The sequence below is a fragment of the Antedon bifida genome, chromosome 1, assembly GCF_963402885.1.
Source record: "Antedon bifida chromosome 1, ecAntBifi1.1, whole genome shotgun sequence".
NCBI lineage: Eukaryota > Metazoa > Echinodermata > Crinoidea > Comatulida > Antedonidae > Antedon > Antedon bifida.
In genome coordinates, this window is record NC_136226.1 from 24,568,406 (window position 1) to 24,590,260 (window position 21,855).

The 21,855-nt window shown below is 31.9% G+C and overlaps 1 protein-coding gene across 1 annotated transcript in view; it reads right to left on the reverse strand.

Annotated features, from left to right (window-relative positions):
- LOC144846734 (neurobeachin-like protein 1) overlaps positions 1-21,855 on the reverse strand; it is a 108,815-nt gene that overhangs the window by 13,831 nt on the left and 73,129 nt on the right. Inside the window, exons 28-34 of the mRNA XM_078703569.1 lie at positions 4,976-5,110; positions 4,354-4,474; positions 3,538-3,725; positions 3,153-3,302; positions 2,192-2,349; positions 1,663-1,784; positions 1,375-1,495 (exon numbers count right to left, since the gene is read on the reverse strand). Coding sequence (XP_078559695.1) covers positions 1,375-1,495; positions 1,663-1,784; positions 2,192-2,349; positions 3,153-3,302; positions 3,538-3,725; positions 4,354-4,474; positions 4,976-5,110 — 995 coding nt within the window. The remainder of the gene's footprint in view (positions 1-1,374; positions 1,496-1,662; positions 1,785-2,191; positions 2,350-3,152; positions 3,303-3,537; positions 3,726-4,353; positions 4,475-4,975; positions 5,111-21,855) is intronic.

A 21,855-nucleotide genomic window follows, 5' to 3' on the forward strand; every position in this document is an offset into this window, starting at 1 on the left:
ACAAGTCTATCAGAGAACAAGCCCACCGAAGTTGAGATGGAGCTAATGACATTTAAACAACTAGAGTTGTTAGGTCCCCGGATATTGGATTATAGTATTTCGAAAAAAAGAAACAAAATATATAAGGCTCCAGGACCAGCCCTACCATTAGGGTTGAGCTGCTAAGAAAATTGTGAAAAATAGACCTGCTAGGTACCTGGAAATTGCACTTATATAGGCCAATATTGAAAAATCAAACGAAATTATAAGTCTACAGAACCAGAGCTAAGAAAATTGTCAAAAATTGAGCTGCTAGGTCCCTGCAAAACATTGAAATATGAAACGAAATTATAGGTCCAGCCCGCCATGGTTGGGGTGGAGCTAAGAAAATTCTGAAAAATAGAGTTGCTAGGTCAATTCAGACATAGAGGCCTAAACAAGTTACCCTTTTTACCTTTTATTTGGAGGGGAATGCGTCCACAAGCGTAGACCATTTTCCGTCGGGGAAATCAGTTTATATCCCAGATGTGAATCTGGAATTTCGATGTACGAGCAGTTCATGACATACAGGACATTGGAAATGTAATAACTTAGCTATAATAAGATGTTGGCTAAACGAAAATGGCATGTTTTTTGTTTAGTAATGTAGGCCGAGCCTACAGTGAAAAACGTCTATTTCAGGTTCAGGTACCCCACGATAATCGTAAATTAAAAAATTGAACATACGAACAATAAAATAGATCGCGAAGATAATTCGTACCCTTTTGCTGTCGATACACAGTACACGACGTAACGCGTCAGTAAACTTCGCCTGGAAAGTAACTACAGTACACATTCTGGTCCCTGGGTGGAACATGATATCACGCGTAAACCACAATGGGCCGGGCCCAATGTTAAACGATTCGTACAAAGAGATACCGCCAGACAAGTGCATACCTATTGTTTATTAGATCGCTGGCAATAATGCATGCATAATAAAGTGTAATAGCCCTCCGACGTACTTAACAAAAATGGAACTTTGCGGTTTTCTAGTCGCTGAAGCTACGAAGTAAACGCGAATGATTTTTACTTTATATTATATTCCCCGACGAAAAGTACTCGCGTTCCCCGGCTAGGCTCCCCGACGAGGGGGCTACAGCCCCCGTAGCCCCCTCGCTGGCGCCACCACTGCAACTGAATATGTACATAATATATATGTAGCTAAACATTTCACACCATTACATCATTTCAAAGCCCTTTGTACACAAAATGTTTACTAACAGTGAATTTGCTCCATTATGCTTGTATTCTTGAAAAAGATTGAACTTCTTCTTGTAAGGATCCAACAAGACAATCTTACTATTGTCTACAATTTTTCCAGAACCAAACAAAGTATACAAGTATTTATAAACTTACTTTTCTTGATTAATGGCCATCCATTCTTCATCTCCTAAATGGTCATCTTGAAGATCATCTGTAGCTATTACATTCTTTAAAGAAGCTAATTTGAATGTATCGTCTTCCTCTGGAAGTGGACCTATCAAACAATAGCAGAAACGAAGTAGAAACTTATTAATACACAGTACATGTTTGAATAAAACACCCAGAGATGCAACTTAGTCATCACCAGACACAATGGATAACAAAAGAAGAAGTACTTATAAGCAATCATTATTGAAAAACTATAACATTCTTAATGTTTACCCGTATCTCTCATCTGACTAGCTTCCTTATGTTGGTCAAATGCATAGTTCTGTGTTAATTTATTTCTTATTCTTGAGTAATTTTCCTGGCTTGATAATTTCCAATGAACTTCCTCAGTGTTCCTTTTGAAAAAAAGGTAACAAAATTTTAATTTTTTAAATCATAAATTGTCAGGTGTAGATTGTGATCATTTTCATTGCTATAAAAGTGCGACTTGAATACTTTTTTATTTTCATTTATTTGGCCAAAATGACATAAACCTGAAATAGTGCCAATTACTCGGATAAACCAAAATTAACCCTTTCCCCACACTGGTGGGGGACAAATGGAAATAGAAGAAATCTTAGTAGAACACCCCTACCAATCAATGAGACAATCCAGATTTGCGCCCTCTAGTGGGAGCACCCCAACATACCACCGTCATCATGAATTTTGTCCTCTTCCAATTCAATTTTTTACAGTATTTCTTTGTATTATCTTATCAACTAATTACAGAATACAAATATTTCTATGAGTGTTGACAATGTACCTTTCTGCCCATGTGCCTCGTTCTCCTACTAAGAATCTCTTGCTAGCTCTCCACTGCTTCAACACAGACAGATGCTGATTACGTTGCTTGTTAAGAAAACTTGTATAGCGACTGTAATCCTTCTTACGCAAGTCTTCAAATGGTTGCATAATATGTTTCTAAAATGAAAATTATGTTTTTGAAAGTATATATTTGTCAACAAAAGATTGCATTTTACATATTTTACTTTTTATTTTAAATTTCATACGCATCCAACTCATCAATTACAAGATGGATAAACTACTTTATAACGTATCGTGCTTATAAATTAAGTCTTGTTTGAGGCTTAAGCCTGGCGCACACAAGAGCTTTCAACTGAGCCAACTGGCACGAGTAACACTTGGCTCACAGTGTGCCCCGGGGAATTCGTGAGAATCGGCCATGAGTGCCGCTGAGGAAATATCCATCATGTTTTGGCACGCGTGCGCCGAACGTGAGCAAATAGCTCACTAAAAAATTCGTAGTAAGTAATTATCCAATCAGTTTTGTTTTGCGGCAAATTTTTTAGTTGGCAGTTGGCTCAGCCGATATCTCTGGTGTGCGTTGGGCTTTAGGGAGTGGAGTTGAAAGAGTCGTGAATTACAACCCTGGCACTAGGTCAAGATTGAACATTGGACCTTGGGTTTGGAAGGCAAACATGTTAACCACCAAGCTACAGCTCTACTATATTATGTTACAATGTGCCTAGGGATACAGTACTGCATCTAAGCTTCTGCTAAAGGTACAGTAAATGACATGAATTCACCACTGTTTTTACGTTTTTCAAATTACCATTTGCTACCGTTCTTTTTAGTGTAAGCCAACATAAGGAATTTACCATACCTTTCAGCAGCCAAAAGCTTTGATATGGTACTGTATCCCTAGCCAGACCAATTATATTAATCAGAATTGGACCTTTAAAAACCCCCCTTGTTTAACTTACCTGGAACAGTAGCTTGCTTTCTCCCATTGCTCGATTCCGTTTGTGTATAGCCGTGTTACACTCATCAAAACATTTCTTCCAAAATTTGGACATGTATGCTGTGGCTGCGCTAAAGTTTAGCGTGCTGTATTCTTCCATGTAAGGCGTCACCTGAAAAAGGAGAAAATACTGTAAAACAACTGTACTATAAAAACTCTATATTGAAAAATTGTTTTGCAATAAACTGTTAAAATCATTCCTAAACCTTGGTTTCCACTACGACGCAACGCAAGGATGTAAGCTCAACGCAAGCTAGTTAACCAAATAGTGATTGAGTATTCAAACTGTTGCTTGTCATTGGTCAACTAGCTTGCATTGTGTTTACACAGTGGGAACTAAGCTTTACCTGTTTCTCTATGTATAGTTTCCATTCTTCTGACAAACAGTATTTCTGGAAATCTTCAAAGTACGACGAACTGGTGTCGGTGGTCGGTAGGTTCGGTAGAAAGGAGGACATTTTTAACGGTTGATAATAAATCTCAATCATGGCTCGGATAAGTGGAACAATGTACGCATATGTCCTGATTTCAATTGCTACAAAATTAAAAGAACATAATGTTATTAATAGTGGAGTTGTAGCTTGGTGGTAAATGTTCTTGCCTTCTAATCTCAAGGTATGGGGTTGAATCCTGACCTAGTTTCAGGTTTTCTCTAAGCCTGAAACAAGATGTAGTTTATCCATATACTATAATTGGCGAGTTCGCTTGATGTTGGATGTGTTTGAAATAAAAATCATTGTTTAAATTTCAAATAGCTTTAACACATTATAATTCTGATATATTAACATATATGGATGTGTAGGTAATTTGTATTGGTATATTATTGTTGATGATTCAGCCTTGGTTGCAATTGTATCACCTATACTACTAATTTAATAATCAACCACTAATGTAACAATCCAACACTAATGTAACATTAAGCATTAATGTAACAAAAATCAACCACTAATGTTACAATTTCATTAACCACTAACGTAACAACAGTTTTTATGGGTTTTTTTATGTTAGTGGTTAAAACCACTAACATAACAATTAGTGGTTGAATGTTACATTAGTAGGTGATAGCATTCACTAATTATTCAGAGTTACAACCTTCAAATCATGTACTTAATCCTTTGGCTTTTTAACATTCAGAGAAAGTATTGATAAAATGATAAACATACTGTTGAGAGAGCTAATGAGAGCGGAATGCATAGATCCTAGGATGAAGCATACTTCAGAGGTTGATGGTATTGGTCTTGTTTGCAACAAATGATGTAGTTTGGCTGACGCTATAGCACACATCTATCAATGAAAATCATGGAATAATAGCAAGGACGTTTCATTATATATAAGAATGAATATACCAGTAATAAATAAATAATAACAGATTTTTAATTTTTAACGTATATGGTGAGTATAATCCCATGATTAAGCATGACCCAATGCCGTAATTCAAGCTAAATTTTGACACAAGACTTCATACCCTCTGGTACTATACTCAATACTCAGTTGTATATATTGGTTTAGCTATCAGGTTGTAAAGAGAAACTATGATTATTGAACAATAAAATTGTTTGAATTTATACATTGGATACATAAACACAACAAGACTATTTCAATAACTTCTGTGACTAAACTAATATTCAAAATTAGCATAGTAGTGTAAGCTAAAAAGCTCACTTATTAGATAAAATGTTTATTTTATTATAAAGCATAATCAATACAGCCTGGTTCCTACACAGACAATACACTAGTGGGAACCATGCTTTAAAAATAAGGAATACTAATAATGTTAATATTTACATCCATATCATCCTTAGCCATAAAACTCATCAGAATTCTCAAACTGGTCTGTGATATCTCTGTATACTCATCTCCTTCTAACTTTCTTTCCCAAATACCAAGGCTGTCTACAAGATCTATGGCACCTTCAACAAGCTAAAGAAAAATATATCAATTTATTAATTTTTTTTTTAAATAAACAAAAATTGTAGTAGTTTATTGAAGCAATAATTTATATAATTTATGTAATTTACACAAAATCAACAAAAATAAACTGACCACACACAATACAGCATACGAGCAACATTAATAAAAAACATATATATAAAAATAATATATTATATTAGGTTACGTTTTCTTATTTAACACATTTATTTTTCATAGGAATCAATTATATACTGTACATTTACAGTTTACACTTTACTGTATTTATATCAAAGACCTCAGAAGTTTATGTACAATATGACAAGATTATCCCTTGTTCTCATCTTTATAGCAGTTGTTTATCTGCTAAATGTTAGTAATGCTATTATAGAAGGTACTGTTGGCTGGTGGTATAATACAGATACATCATATTTGCATCCTGTAGCAATAGTATCACCAAATAAACAGTCTGGAAATCATCATCAACTGTTTATATCTTTTGATGTACTACAGAATATAGGAATATACACTTGTAATAATAAGAACAAACATTATTTGGTTCCTTCGGCTAAAATTGCTCAAATGACACCTAAATCTTTTTGGAAAGTTAACTGTAAACCTTTTGCACAAATCATAGAGGGAGAAGAAGTTGATATAAAATGCAAATTGAATTCTACAAGTTTGACAAACACACAAGAAATCACAACTGGATGGATCCAAGGAAGATATAACATCATAGAGTCACATGGTGTACATTGTAATACGTTTTAACCAGACTTTGACTGGTTTCACACCTGGATATGGTACACTCTTTTACTGTGTTTTAAAGAAATCATTTAAGTAGAAAATAGTAATGTAAATAATCTATTATTGTGATCATGCAACATTGAAAAAAATAAATAGTAACATATGTTTTTATAAATCTTTTTTATTATTACAAAATATTTGAGTCGAGTGGCCATCGCCTTAAATGTATTTCAGATTTGCATGTCATTGGCAGGTATGTAGGTACAGTAATATTAAAGGTCGCTCCACAATCTGGCAAAAAAAGATATTGATTTAACAATCATACTATTAGCAACATCAACTTCCATATTTGGGTTTATGGAATTGTATATAAAACATTTTCCAGAAAAAACTTATATATATATATGTAGTTTCATTATTAGAAAAGAAAGATTTAGCTATTATCCACTTATAATAGGCAATAACAACCAAACTTTGTTTATGAATATTGCCAAATATATAGTTATTTGTACATTTAGACAAATAAGGACATTTTGAATCAGTTAATAAATCAGAACTACTAATTTATGTTAATGAACAGTTATACAAAATACAAATCAGGAACTGTTTTCTACAATTGCAACTGGAGATTCATCACCACAGCAACACATTTATGCAATATGACCAAATCATCTTTTTTTCTCATTCTTGTAGAAGTTTCTCTGTTTGCTAATGCTACTGCAGAACATACAGTTGGGTGGTTGTGTTCTACACCTGATACACCATATACCTATCTAGCAGCAATACGGCCATCCAGTAAACAGTTTGTAGGGCAAATTGATGGAAAATATCCTGATAACAATAAGACATTGAACTGTAACCTGTTTATGAATTTAAATTCACAACAAAATGTAGGAATATACACATGCCAAGATTTTGAGAATAAACATTATTTGATTCCTTCAACAGAAGTTGTTCAGGTTGATCCAAAATCTTTTTGGAATGTTAACTGTGAACCTTTCCCAAAGATTGTAGAGGAACAGGAAGTACAGATCACATGTAAAATTAATAGAAAAAACCAAGAAGTCACAACTGGATGGATCCAAGGAAGATATAACAATATACAGTCCCATATTGTTAATAGTACTGCAATAAGATTTAGTCAGACTTTAACCGGTTTCTTCCCTGGAGATGGCATATTCTTTTACTGTATTTCAGATGTGTATGTCGGTGCTGGAGACAATCGGTGCAACACAGTAATAATAAAGGTCCAGCCTCAATTGATTGTAAAAATCAAAAGGTTGCAAAATGAAACACAAGACCTTGAGAATTCAAATTGCTTCAAGTGCCATGCAGAAGGTGGTTCTGGTGATAAGAACATTTACAGTTGGACCTTAAATGGAGAGGGAATTACAGACAAGAACCAGGTGAAAGATGAAAGATGTTTTAACAATTTACCAGCAGGTCATCACACTGCCAAGTGTATAGTGAGTACCGATGCTCAAAACATCTCAGATGTGATGCAAATCACTGTCAAAGAATTACCAAAAGCGTTGCCAACAAACGATCAGCATTTAACAATCAAAGATATCATAACAAACGACAGCAAGACTACTATTACTAGTGCAATAACTTTCTACAAATCTACATCTCAAAACAACAATCAAGGAATTGACATAACATCCACACTATTGGCAACATCAACTACCATATTTGGGTGTATGGTACTTGTTTTACTTTATTTAATAAAGAGGAAACATGACAACAACAAGCCATTAGCTGCTGTGCATTACCAAAGCAACAGAAACACAATTGTCCATGACACTTCTAATGTCCCACAAACCAGTACAGACCAAAAAGAATGTCACACTAAGCATCCACAGGCCTGTGAAGTTGAGATTTAATCTTCAATCACTAATACACCACAAAATGTTATCAAAGAAAGTCTGATGGAAACAAGAGATGTACAAATGTATGTGAAGAAGGCTATCAGAATATTAAAGACAATGAAGATTCTACAACAAAAGATACAGTAAAAAAAACAGTAGAATGTTAATATAACATCAAAGACGACGAGAAACACACAGAGAGTGAAAAGAAGAAAGTATTGGAAATAGAAGATGAACAAATTTATTACAGTAAAGACAATGAAGAACCTTCTATAAAGAAAGTACAACAAACAAAAGACATCTATTATGAGGAACCATCAACAAGCAAACAGACAAATGTAGTGAAATCAAAGCCAACACAAGTTGGTAAATGCACACAAAAGGTAAAAAGAATAAATAAAACTGATATGAACATTTTGAGCTCTTTACTAATGAATGCTATGACTTTAAAAACTTTAAAAGCAAAAGAAACAAAATAGGTGTGTAATGTGCTGTTAAGGTAAAATTCAGTAATGTATTTCTAATGAACTACAATACAACTCTCAAATCCTGACTTCCTGAAAACCAGAAATTCCTCATGGTCAAAAAGTAATTCCTATTAAGTCTGGGGAAGATGATTGAGTACAAAAGATGTAAATAATTTAAATAATCTTAATCTTAATTAACATAGAGAGTATATGTTTAAGAAGATATCACAAATATTTTAAATAGAAAATAGCAATGTAAATAATCTATGATTGTGATCATACAACATTAAATAAAATAAATGGTATGTTTTATAAATATTTCTTATTATTACAAAGTATTTGAGTCAAGTGGCCATCGCCTTAAAAAGTATTTCAGATTTGTCAATGCCAGAGACTATAATAGGTTCAACACAGCAATATCAAAGGTCCTGCCATGATTGAAGTCTTAAAACATCCATCAAGCAAGAAAAGATATTATTCTAACAATCATACTATTAGCAACATCAACTTCCATATTTGGGTTTATGGAATTGTATATAAAACATTTTCCAGAATAAACTTATACATTTATGTGGTTTCATTATTGGAAAAGAAAGATTTGGCTATTATATTATCCACTTATAATATGCAATAACAACCAAACTTTGTTTATGAATATTGCCAAATATATAGCTATTTGTACATTTCGACAAATAAGGACATTTTGTATCAGTTAATAAACCAGAACTACTAATTTATGTTAATGAAAAGTTATACACATCAGGAACTGTTTTCTACAATTGCAACTAGAGATTCATCACTACAGCAACACATTTATGCAATATGACCAGATATTTTTTTCTCAGAAAATAGCAATGTAAATAATCTATTATTGTGATCATGCTATCATCATATGTTTTTATTAATCTTTCTTATCATATAGAGTATATGTTTAAGAAGATATCACAAATATCTTAAGTAGAAAATAGCAATGTAAATAATTTATTATTGTGATCATACAACATTTAATAAAACAAATGGTAACATATGTTTTATAAATCTTTCTTCTTTTATTACAAAGTATTTGAGTTGAGTGGCCATCGCCTTAAAAGTATTTCAGATTTACAGCAATATTAAAGGTCCTGCCATGATTGAAGTCTTAAAAATGTTTTTATATTACATAGCCTATGTAAATACGTGAACATGATTGGTTGAAACTGCATCACATGACTACCGCTGCAAGGATCGTAAATCGTATATATCCTCGAGTACGATGATATTGACTGAGTAATTTTCGTGTGATTATCGTGTCCCTGTCAATTAACATATAAAATCCAGCAAATTCTCGAGTACGTTGATATTGACTGTGTAATTTTCGTGTGGCAACACTAACGTTTGGCGATAAATAAACAAAAGTCATCTACTGGGACTTGAACTCGCGATGAATTGTCACTCCATCACAATGGGCACCACGCAACTTGCTTGAAGAAATTAATCAACTAAACTATTTAAACTATGCATACATTGCGCCCTTATTTGTTATTAGTCCTCCCTAGATGTGATGAAAGACCGTTTGAAAAGAAGTATTGGAAATAGAAGATGAACACATTTATTACAGTAAAGACTATGAAGAACCTTCTATAAAGAAAGTAGAACAAACAAAAGAAATCTATTATGACATCCAAGACAATGATAAGCAAACAGACAAATGTAGTGAAATCAAAGCCAACACAAGTTTCTAAAGACACACAAAGAAATAAAACTGAACATGTTGAGCTCTTTACTAGTGAATGCTATGACTGTAGTTTAAATGTCATTGATGAACTTTAAAAGTAAACTTTGTGTATATAAATACATTTCACTTTCAAGTATATAATCAATTGTTTGTACCATACAATGTTGTGATTGGACAGAGTTAAACCATGTGATCTAATTAATGGTAGGGTATTTGAATATCAAGCACAAAGGGCAGTTTTATCCACTGTCGTTAATTTCCTCATCTTTACCATTTCCTTCCCAAATACCAAGGCTGTCTAAAAGATCTATGGCACCTTGAATAAGCTAAAGAAAAATTTATTATTTATTTATTAATCTACATTTTTTTATAACAAAAATGGTAGTTTTTTTTATAGACAAGAATTCATATGTCATTTACCCAAAATCAACTAAAATAAACTGACCACACAGATATATTTGGAGCAAAATGTTAGCAAACAGTTAATACCATAACATTTGAATAGAAAATTAAAGGAAATAAGATAGAAATAATGAAAACAAAATCTAGTTTACTGTAGTTATTTGTTTATAACCCGAAAATAAAAAACATATAATATATTAAGTTATGCTTCCTTGTTGTGAAATTGTCACATTTATTTATTGTAGGATTCAATTATAATGTGCAATTACAGTTTATGTTTTACTATATTAACATCAAAGATCTCTGTAGTTGATGTACAAGATGACAAAATTATCTCTTGTTCTCATCTTTATAGCAGTGATTTATCTGGTAAATGTTAATAATGCTATTATAGAAGGTACTGTTGGCTGGTGGTATCATAAAGATACATCATATTTGCATCCTGTAGCAATAGTATCACCAAATAAACAGTCTGGAAATCATCCTACTAGATTTAATCCAGTTGAATGTAAACTGTTTGTATCTTTTGACGTACTACAGAATAAAGGAATATATGCATGTAATAATAAGAACAAACATTATTTGGTTCCTTCGGCTAAAATTGCTCAAATGACACCTAAATCTTTTTGGAAAGTTAACTGTAAACCTTTTGCACAAATCATAGAGGGAGAAGAAGTTGATATAAAATGCAAATTGAATTCTACAAGTTTGACAAACACACAAGAAATCACAACTGGATGGATTCAAGGAAGATATAACATTATAGAGTCACATGGTGTACATAGTACAGGTACTGTTATAAGGTTTAACCAGACTTTGACTGGTTTCACACCTGGAGATGGTATATTCTTTTACTGTGCTTTAAAGATTTCATTCAACACCACAGACTATCGATGCCACACAGTAATACTAAAGGTTTATCCTCGATTAATTGTGGAAATCATAAGGTTGCAAAATAAAGACTTTGAGAATTCAAATTGCTTCAAGTGCCATGTAGAAGGTGGTTCTGGTGATAAGAACATTTACAGTTGGACCTTAAACGGAGAGAGATTTACAGACAAGAACCAGGTGAAAGATGAAAGATGTTTTAATAATTTACCAAGGGGTCATCACACTATCAAGTGTATAGTGAGTACTGATACCAAGAACATCTCAGATGAGGTGGAATTTATCATCAATGAATTACCTTGCACACGACCAACAAGCCATCAGGTTTTAACAGTCAATGATGTCCTGTCAACGGATGCACAGACCAGAAAGACCATTATGACTCGACTGGATAACACAGGTATTGCAATAACAGGGACAAAGAAAGCATCTGAGAAAACTACACACATGTCACATAAGACAACTTCCCACAAGTCTGAATCTCAAAACAACAATCAAGGAATTGTTGATAATGGCATAACAACCATACTATTGGCAACATCAACTACCATATTTGGGTTTATGGCAATTTTTCTAATAATGCTACTTTACCTACTTAAGAGGAAACATAAAAAGAAACTAATACCTGTTGTACACTATCAAAGAAAAAGTGACACAGATGTCAGTGATGACACTTCTAATGTTCCAGAGATTAGTATAGACAATAAAGAGTGTGAAATATTTGACAATCAACAGACCGGTGCAGATGCTGAGGTTTACTATACAATAGATGATACAACTCAGAATGTTGGCAAGGAAACTGTGATGGTAAATGAGAGGTGTACAAGTGAAGAGAGAACTGAAGATGAAGAAAGCAAAGGAAAACATTCAATGAGAAAAAAGAACATAGTAGAGAAACCAGAAAATGATAAAAGCTATTACAACTTTAAAGATGAAGGAGCTTCTATAAACAATGAGAAAGTAAAACAAATAGAAGATGAAGACATCTATTATGACATCAAAGACAATGATAAACCTTCAACAAGCACACAGACAAATGTAGTGAGGTCAAAGCCAACAGAGGTTTCTAAATGCGCACATAAGTTAAAAAGAAAAAATAAAACTGAACATTTTGAGCTCTTTACTAATGAATGCTATGACTGTAGTTTAAATGTCATTGATGAACTTTAAAGTAAACAAACAAATGCAGACAGGTCAAATCCTACAGAAGTTTCTAAATGCGCACACACGGAAAAAAGCAACAAAAACTGAACATGTTGAACTCTTTACTAATGAATGCTATGACTGTAGTTTCAATATCTTCAATGAACTTTAAAAGTACAAATGTAGTAAGGTCAAAGCCAACAGAAGTTTATAAATGCACACAAAAGAAAAACAATTTGAGCTTTCAATGGCATTGATGACATTTTGAGTAAACAAACTAATATGTGTATATAAATATATTTCACTTTCAAGTATATAATCAAGAGAACTAAGATTGTTTGTACCATACAATGTTGTGATTGGACAGAGTTAAACCATGTGATCTAATTAATGGTAGGGTATTGTAGGGTATTTGAATATCAAGCACAAGGGGCAGTTTTATCCACTGTTGTTAATTTCTTCATCTTTACCATTTCTTTTCCAAATATCAAGGCTGTCTAAAATCTATGGCACCTTAAATAAGCTAAAGAAAATATGTTTATTTAGTAATCTACATTTTTTGTAGAAAATGGTAGTTTTTTTTATAGACAAGAATTCATATATTATCTGTCATTTACCCAAATTTAACTAAAATAAACTGACCACACACAGATATATTTTGAGAAAAATGTTAGCAAACAGTTAATACTATAACATTTTGAATAGAAAATTAAAGGAAATAAGATAGAAATAATGAAAACAAAATCTAGTTTACTGTAGTTATTTGTTTATAAACCGAAAATAAAAAACATATAATATATTAAGTTATGCTTCCTTTTTGTGAAATTGTCACATTTATTTATTGTAGGATTCAATTATAATGTACAATTACAGTTCATGTTTTACTATATTAACATCAAAGATCTCTGTAGTTGATGTACAAGATGACAAGATTATCTTTTGTTCTCATCTTTATAGCGGTTGTTTATCTGGTAAATGTTAGTAATGCTATAGAAGGTACTGTTGGCTGGTGGTATATACAATATGATACATCAACCTTGCATCCTGTAGCAATAGTATCACCAAATGAACAGTCTGGAAATCATCCTACTAGATTTAATCCAGTCGAATGTAAACTGTTTATATCTTTTAATGTACTACAGAATAAAGGAATATATGCATGTAATAATAGAAATAAGCATTATTTGTTGTCTTCGGCTGAAGTTGCTCAAATGACACCTAAATCTTTTTGGAAAGTTAACTGTAAACCTTTTGCACAAATCATAGAGGGAGAAGAAGTTAACATCAAATGCAAATTCTACAAGTGTGAAAAACACACAAGAAATCACAACTGGATGGATCCAAGGAAGAATAACATTATAGAGTCACATGGTGTACATAGTACAGGTACTGTAATAAGTTTTAACCAGACTTTGACTGGTTTCACACCTGGAGATGGTATATTCTTTTACCGTGTTTTAAAGAAATCACAAATATCTTAAGTAGAAAATAGCAATGTAAATAATCTATAATTGTGATCATACAACATTGAAAAAATAAATGGTAACTACATGTTTTTATAAATCTTTTTTATTATTACAAAGTATTTGAGTCGATTGGCCATCGCCTTAAAAGTATTTCAGATTTGCATGTCATTGGCAGGTAGGTAGGTATACAGTAATATTAAAGGTCGCTCCACAATCAAGCAAAAAAGATATTATTCTAACAATCACACTATTAGCAACATCAACTTCCATATTTGGGTTTATGGAATTGTATATAAAACATTTTCCAGAATAACTTTTTATGTGGTTTCATTTATATTAGAAGACAGATTAAGCTATTAGCCACTTATAATATGCAATAACAACCAAACTTTGTTATAGTCCAGATCCCTATGTCAAAAAAAGTGCCTTCGTGTGCAGATCATGGGGAAAGTGTAAACATTGTGTTTTATGAATATTTGAATCATGCTGGTTATAAAAACCCATGTTGTCAAATTTCTAAAATTCATCTTTGACCTCTGACCTCAATTTGAATGTTTGGACCCATTGAAAACAAAATGGTCATATCTTTGCAACGCTTAGATTAAATGAAATAATTTTAGTGCCAAATTATTTAGGAGATGCATATTAATATTCGTTCTAATGGAAAAGTTTGTCCAAAAATGGCTGGAAGTATGATTTTTGGCATTTTTGACCTTTGACCTACATATCATATAACTCCGTAACTAACAGTTGGACAAACTTTAAATAGGGCTCAAATTAATCTGAAGGTATATGTTTCTATTCAGTCTAATAAGAACTTTTTCAAGAAAATGACCCAAAATATTTTTATTGACCTTTGACCTGTACTGGTACTACACATTCCTAAAATCTCAAAATCTATTGGCCGTAAAAGGTGTTTTTTTTGTGAAATTGTTCGAAAAATTTACATTTATATGTTGTATATAACAACATTTTATAGAAATGTAAAAGAATTCTATTTATGAACACTAACTTTGTAATTTATTAACATCACTAGCATTTGTTATAATATTAAAATGTGTTATATTTACTGATTTTAAGCACTTCACATGAATTTATCAGAATTATGTGTATTTAATATAAAGTGTTATTTTTTTGATATAAAGAAAATTTAATTATCTATCAAATAAAACCATTTTCAAATTATTATGGCTAAAACTTAAATACAGGCAAAAAAGTGTATTTTTACTTGTATGAACAGCGCCAATAATTTGACACTAAAATTATTTCATTTAATCTAAGCGTTGCAAAGATATGACCATTTTGTTTTCAATGGGTCAAAACATTTGAGGTCAGAGGTCAAAGATAAATTTTAGAAATTTGACAACATGGGTTTTTATAACCAGCATGATTCAAATATTCATAAAACACAATGTTTACACTTTCCCCATGATCTGCACACGAAAATACATAGGGATCTGGACTATTAATGAATATTGCCAAATATATAGTTATTGTACATTTCGACAAATAAGGAAATAATATTTAATTTTGTATCAGTTTATAAACCAGAACTACTAATTTATGTTAATGAAAAGCTATACAAAATACACATCAGGAACTGTTTTCTACAATTGCAACTAGAGATTCATCACTACATCAACACATTTATGCAATATGACCAGATCATCTTTTTTTCTCATTCTTGTAGAAGTTTGTCTGTTTCTTAATGCTACTGCAGAACATACAGTTGGATGGTTGTGTTCTACACCTGATACACCATATACCTATCTAGCAGCAATATGTATATATATGCAATATAATAATCTCTGGTCACATGCACACAAATTGAGTGACTAGTGCTGTTCCGCCGTACCACGCCGAGAGTGTTAAAGAGTCGCTATTCAATTGAGTTTGAACAATACCATGAAAGCCCCACTGGTCTAACAGATTTCCTCATCTTTATCGTTTTAAATTATGCAATATAATATATACTTGGCAATCAAAGACAATGAGGAACCATCAACAAGCAAACAGACAAATGTAGTGAAATCAAAGCCAACACAAGTTTCTAAACACACACAAAAGGTAAAAAGAAAAAATAAAACTGAACATTTTGAGCTCTTTTCTAATGAATACTATGACTTTAAAAACTTTAAACACAAAAGAAACAAAATAGGTGTGTAATGTGCTGTTAAGGTAAAATTCAGTAATATATTTCTAATGACCTACAATACAACTCTCAAATCCTGACTTCCTGAAAACCAGAAATTCCTCATGGTCCAAAAGTAATTCTTATTAAGTCTGGGGAAGATGGTTTGAGTAGACAAGATTTAAATAATCTCTGGCAATTAACATAGAGAGTATATGTTTAAAACATTACAAATATTTTAAATAGAAAATAGCAATGTAAATAATCTATCATTGTGATCATACAACATTGAATAAAATAAATGGTAACATATGTTTTATAAATATTTCTTATTACTACAAAGTATTTGAGTTGAGTGGCCATCGTCTTAAAAGTACTTCAGATTTGTCAATGCCAGAGACTATAATTGGTTCAACACAGCAATATTAAAGGTCCTGCCATGATTGAAGTCTTAAAACATATTAGCAACATCAACTTCCATATTTGGGTTTATGGAATTGTATATAAAACATTTTCCAGAATAAACTTTTATATTTATGTAGTTTCATTATTGGAAAAGAAAGATTTAGCTATTATCCACTTATAATATGCAATAACAACCAACTTTTGTTTATGAATATTGCCAAATATATAGTTATTTGTACATTTCGACAAATAAGGACATTTTGTATCAGTTAATAAACCAGAACTACTAATTTATGTTAATGAAAAATTATACAAAATACAAATCAGGAACTGTTTTCTACAATTGCAACTAGAGATTCATCACTACATCAACACATTTATGCAATATGACCAGATCATCTTTTTTTCTCATTCTTGTAGCAGTTTGTCTGTTTGCTAATGCTAATGCAGAACATACAGTTGGATGGTTGTGTTCTACACCTGATACACCATATACCTATCTAGCAGCAATATGGCCACCCAGTAAACAGTTTGTAGGGCAAATTGATGGAAAATATCCTGATAACAATAAGACAGTGAACTGTAATCTGTTTATGAATTTAAATTCACAACAAAATGTAGGATTATACACATGCCAAGATTTTAAGAATAAACATTATTTGATTCCTTCAACAGAAGTTGTTCAGGTTGATCCAAAATCTTTTTGGAATGTTAACTGTGAACCTTTCCCAAAGATTGTAGAGGAACAGGAAGTACAGATCACATGTAAAATTAATAGAAAAAACCAAGAAGTCACAACTGGATGGATCCAAGGAAGATATAACAATATACAGTCCCATATTGTTAATAGTACTGCAATGAGATTTAGTCAGACTTTAACCGGTTTCTTCCCTGGAGATGGCATATTCTTTTACTGTATTTCAGATGTGTATGTCGGTGCTGGAGACAATCGGTGCAACACAGTAATAATAAAGGTCCAGCCTCAATTGATTGTAAAAATCAAAAGGTTGCAAAATGAAACACAAGACTTTGAGAATTCAAATTGCTTCAAATGCCATGTAGAAGGTGGTTCTGGTGATAAGAACATTTACAGTTGGACCTTAAATGGAGGGGGAATTACAGACAAGAACCAGGTGAAAGATGAAAGATGTTTTATTAATTTACCAGGGGGTCATCACATTGTCAAGTGTATAGTGAGTACTGATGCTCAAAACATCTCAGATGTGATGCAAATCACTGTCAATGAATTACCAAAAGCGTTGCCAACAAACGATCAGCATTTAACAATCAAAGATATCATAACAAACGACAGCAAGACCACTATTACTAGTGCAATAACTTTCTACAAATCTACATCTCAAAACAACAATCAAGGAATTGACATAACATCCACACTATTGGCAACATCAACTACCATATTTGGGTGTATGGTACTTGTTTTACTTTATTTAATAAAGAGGAAACATGACAACAAGCCATTAGCTGCTGTGCATTACCAAAGCAACAGAGACACAATTGTCCATGACACTTCTAATGTCCCACAAACCAGTACAGACCAAAAAGAATGTCACACTAACCATCCACAGGCCTGTGAAGTTGAGATTTAATCTTCAATCACTAATACAACACAAAATGTTATCAAAGAAAGTCTGATGGAAACAAGAGATGTACAAATGTAGGTGAAGAAGGCTATCAGAATATTAAAGACAATGAAGATTCTACAACTAAAGATACAGTAAAAAAAACGGTAGAATGCTATCAAAGACAACGAGAAACACATAGAGAGTGAAACGAAGAAAGTATTGGAAATAGAAGATGTACAAATTTATTACAGTAAAGACAATGAAGAACCTTCTATAAAGGAAGTAGAACAAACAAAAGACATCTATTATGACATCAAAGACAATAAGGACAAGTTTCTAAACACACACAAAAGTTAAAAAAGAAATAAAACTGAACATTTTGAGCTCTTTACTAATGCATGCTATGACTTTAAAAACTTTAAAAGCAAAAGAAACAAAATAAGGTATGTAATGTGCTGTTAAGGTAAAATTCAGTTATATATTTCTAATGAACTACAATACAACTCTCAAATCCGGACTACCTGAAAACCAGAAATTCCTCATGGTCCAAAAGTAATTCTTATTAAGTCTGGGGAAGATGGCTTGAGTAGAAAAGATGTAAATAATCTCTGGCAATTAACATAGAGAGTATAAGAAGATATCACAAATATTTTAAATAGAAAATAGCAATGTAAATAATCTATGATTGTGATCATACAACATTAAATAAAATAAATGGTATGTTTTATAAATATTCCTTATTATTACAAAATATTTGAGTCAAGTGGCCATCGCTTAAAAAAGTATTTCAGATTTGTCAATGCCAGAGACTATAATAGGTTCAACACAGCAATATCAAAGGTCCTGCCATGATTGAAGTCTTAAAACATCCATCAAGAAAAGATATTATTATACTCCATCAAAAGTTAAGTGTTGTACTTTTTCACTATTGTATAATTCATTTCCTTTCCTTTTTTTTCCCTTTAAACATATGAACGCACCGTCATAAAACGTGTGCCGCTGTTCTAAAAGCGTCTGTTCAATAAAGTTATTATAACAATCATACTATTAGCAACATCAACTTCCATATTTGGGTTTATGGAATTGTATATAAAAAATTTTCCAGAATAAACTTATACATTTATGTGGTTTCATTATTGGAAAAGAAAGATTTGGCTATTATATATTATCCACTTATAATATGCAATAACAACCAAACTTTGTTTATGAATATTGCCAAATATATAGCTATTTGTACATTTCGACAAATAACAACATTTTGTATCAGTTTATAAACCAGAACTACTAATTTATGTTAATGAAAAGTTATACAAAATACACATCAGGAACTGCTTTCTACAATTGCAACTGGGAATTCATCACCACAGCAACACATTTATGCAATGTGACCAGATTATTTTTTCTCAGAAAATAGCAATGTAAATAATCTATTATTGTGATCATGCTATCATCATATGTTTTTATTAATCTTTCTTATCATATAGAGTATATGTTTAAGAAGATATCACAAATATCTTAAGTAGAAAATAGCAATGTAAATAATTTATTATTGTGATCATACAACATTTAATAAAATAAATGGTAACATATGTTTTATAAATCTTTCTTCTTTTATTACAAAGTATTTGAGTTGAGTGGCCATCGCCTTAAAAGTATTTCAGATTTACAGCAATATTAAAGGTCCTGCCATGATTGAAGTCTTAAAAATGTTTTTATATTACATAGCCTATGTAAATACGTGAACATGATTGGTTGAAACTGCATCACATGACTACCGCTGCAAGGATCGTAAATCGTATATATCCTCGAGTACGATGATTTTGACTGAGTAATTTTCGCGTGATTATCGTGTCCCTGTCATTTAATATATAAAATCCAGCAAATTCTCGAGTACGTTGATATTGACTGTGTAATTTTCGTGTGGCAACACTAACGTTTGGCGATAAATAAACAAAAGTCATCTACTGGGACTTGAACTCGCGATGAATTGTCACTCCATCACAATGGGCGCCACGCAACTTGCTTGAAGAAATTAATCAACTAAACTATTTAAACTATGCATACATTGCGCCCTTATTTGTTATTAGTCCTCACTAGATGTGATAAAAGACCGTTTGAAAAGAAGTATTGGAAATAGAAGATGAACACATTTATTACAGTAAAGACAATGAAGAACCTTCTATAAAGAAAGTAGAACAAACAAAAGAAATCTATTATGACATCCAAGACAATGATAAGCAAACAGACAAATGTAGTGAAATCAAAGCCAACACAAGTTGGTAAATTAACACAAACGGTAAAAAGAAGAAATAAAACTGAACATGATGAGCTCTTTACTAATGAATGCTATGACTGTAGTTTAAATGTTATTGATGAACTTTAAAAGTAAACTTTGTGTATATAAATATATTTCACTTTCAAGTATATAATCAATTGTTTGTACCATACAATGTTGTGATTGGACAGAGTTAAACCATGTGATCTAATGGTTGGGTATTTGAATATCAAGCACAAAGGGCAGTTTTATCCACTGTCGTTAATTTCCTCATCTTTACCATTTCTTTCCCAAATATCAAGGCTGTCTAAAAGGTCTATGGCACCTTAAGCTAAAGAAAAATGTATTATTTATTTATTAATCTACATTTTTTTATAACAAAAATGGTAGTTTTTTTTATAGACAAGAATTCATATCTGTCATTTACCCAAAATCAACTAAAATAAACTGACCACACAGATATATGTGGAGCAAAATGTTAGCAAACAGTTAATACCATAACATTTTGAATAGAAAATTAAAGGAAATAAGATAGAAATAATGAAAACAAAATCTAGTTTACTTCCTTGTTGTGAAATTGTCATTTATTTTTTATTGTAGGATTCAATTATAATGTGCAATTACAGTTTATGTTTTACTATATTAACATCAAAGATCTCTGTAGTTGATGTACAAGATGACAAAATTATCTCTTGTTCTCATCTTTATAGCAGTGATTTATCTGGTAAATGTTAATAATGCTATTATAGAAGGTACTGTTGGCTGGTGGTATCATAAAGATACATCATATTTGCATCCTGTAGCAATAGTATCACCAAATAAACAGTCTGGAAATCATCCTACTAGATTGAATCCAGTTGAATGTAAACTGTTTGTATCTTTTGATGTACTACAGAATATAGGAATATACACTTGTAATAATAAGAACAAACACTATTTGGTTCCTTCGGCTGAAATTGCTCAAATGACACCTACCGGTAAATCTTTTTGGAAAGTTAACTGTAAACCTTTTGCACAAGTTATAGAGGGAGAAGAAGTTGATATAAAATGCAAATTGAATTCTACAAGTTTGACAAACACACAAGAAATCACAACTGGATGGATCCAAGGAAGATATAACATCATAGAGTCACATGATGTACATAGTACAGGTACTGTAATACAATTTAATCAGACTTTGACTGGATTCACTCCTGGAGATGGTATATTCTTTTACTGTGTTTTAAAGATTTCATTTAAAAACACAGACTATCGATGTCACACAGTACTATTAACAGTTCACCCTCAATTAATTGTGAAAATCATAAGGTTGCAAAATGAAGACCTTGAGAATTCAAATTGCTTCAAGTGCCATGTAGAAGGTGGTTCTGGTGATAAGAAAGTGTACAATTGGACCTTAAATGGAGAGAGATATACAGACAAGAACCACGTAAAAGATGAAAGATGTTTTAATAATTTACCATCAGGTCATTACACTGTTAAGTGTATAGTGAGTACTGATGGTATGAATATTTCAGATGAGGTGGAATTTATTGTCAATGAATTACCTTGCACACGACCATCAAGCCATCAGGTTTTAACAGTCAATGATGTCTTGTCAACGGACACACAGACCAGAAAGACCACTATGCCTCAACTGGATAATACAGGCATTGCAATAAAAGGGAC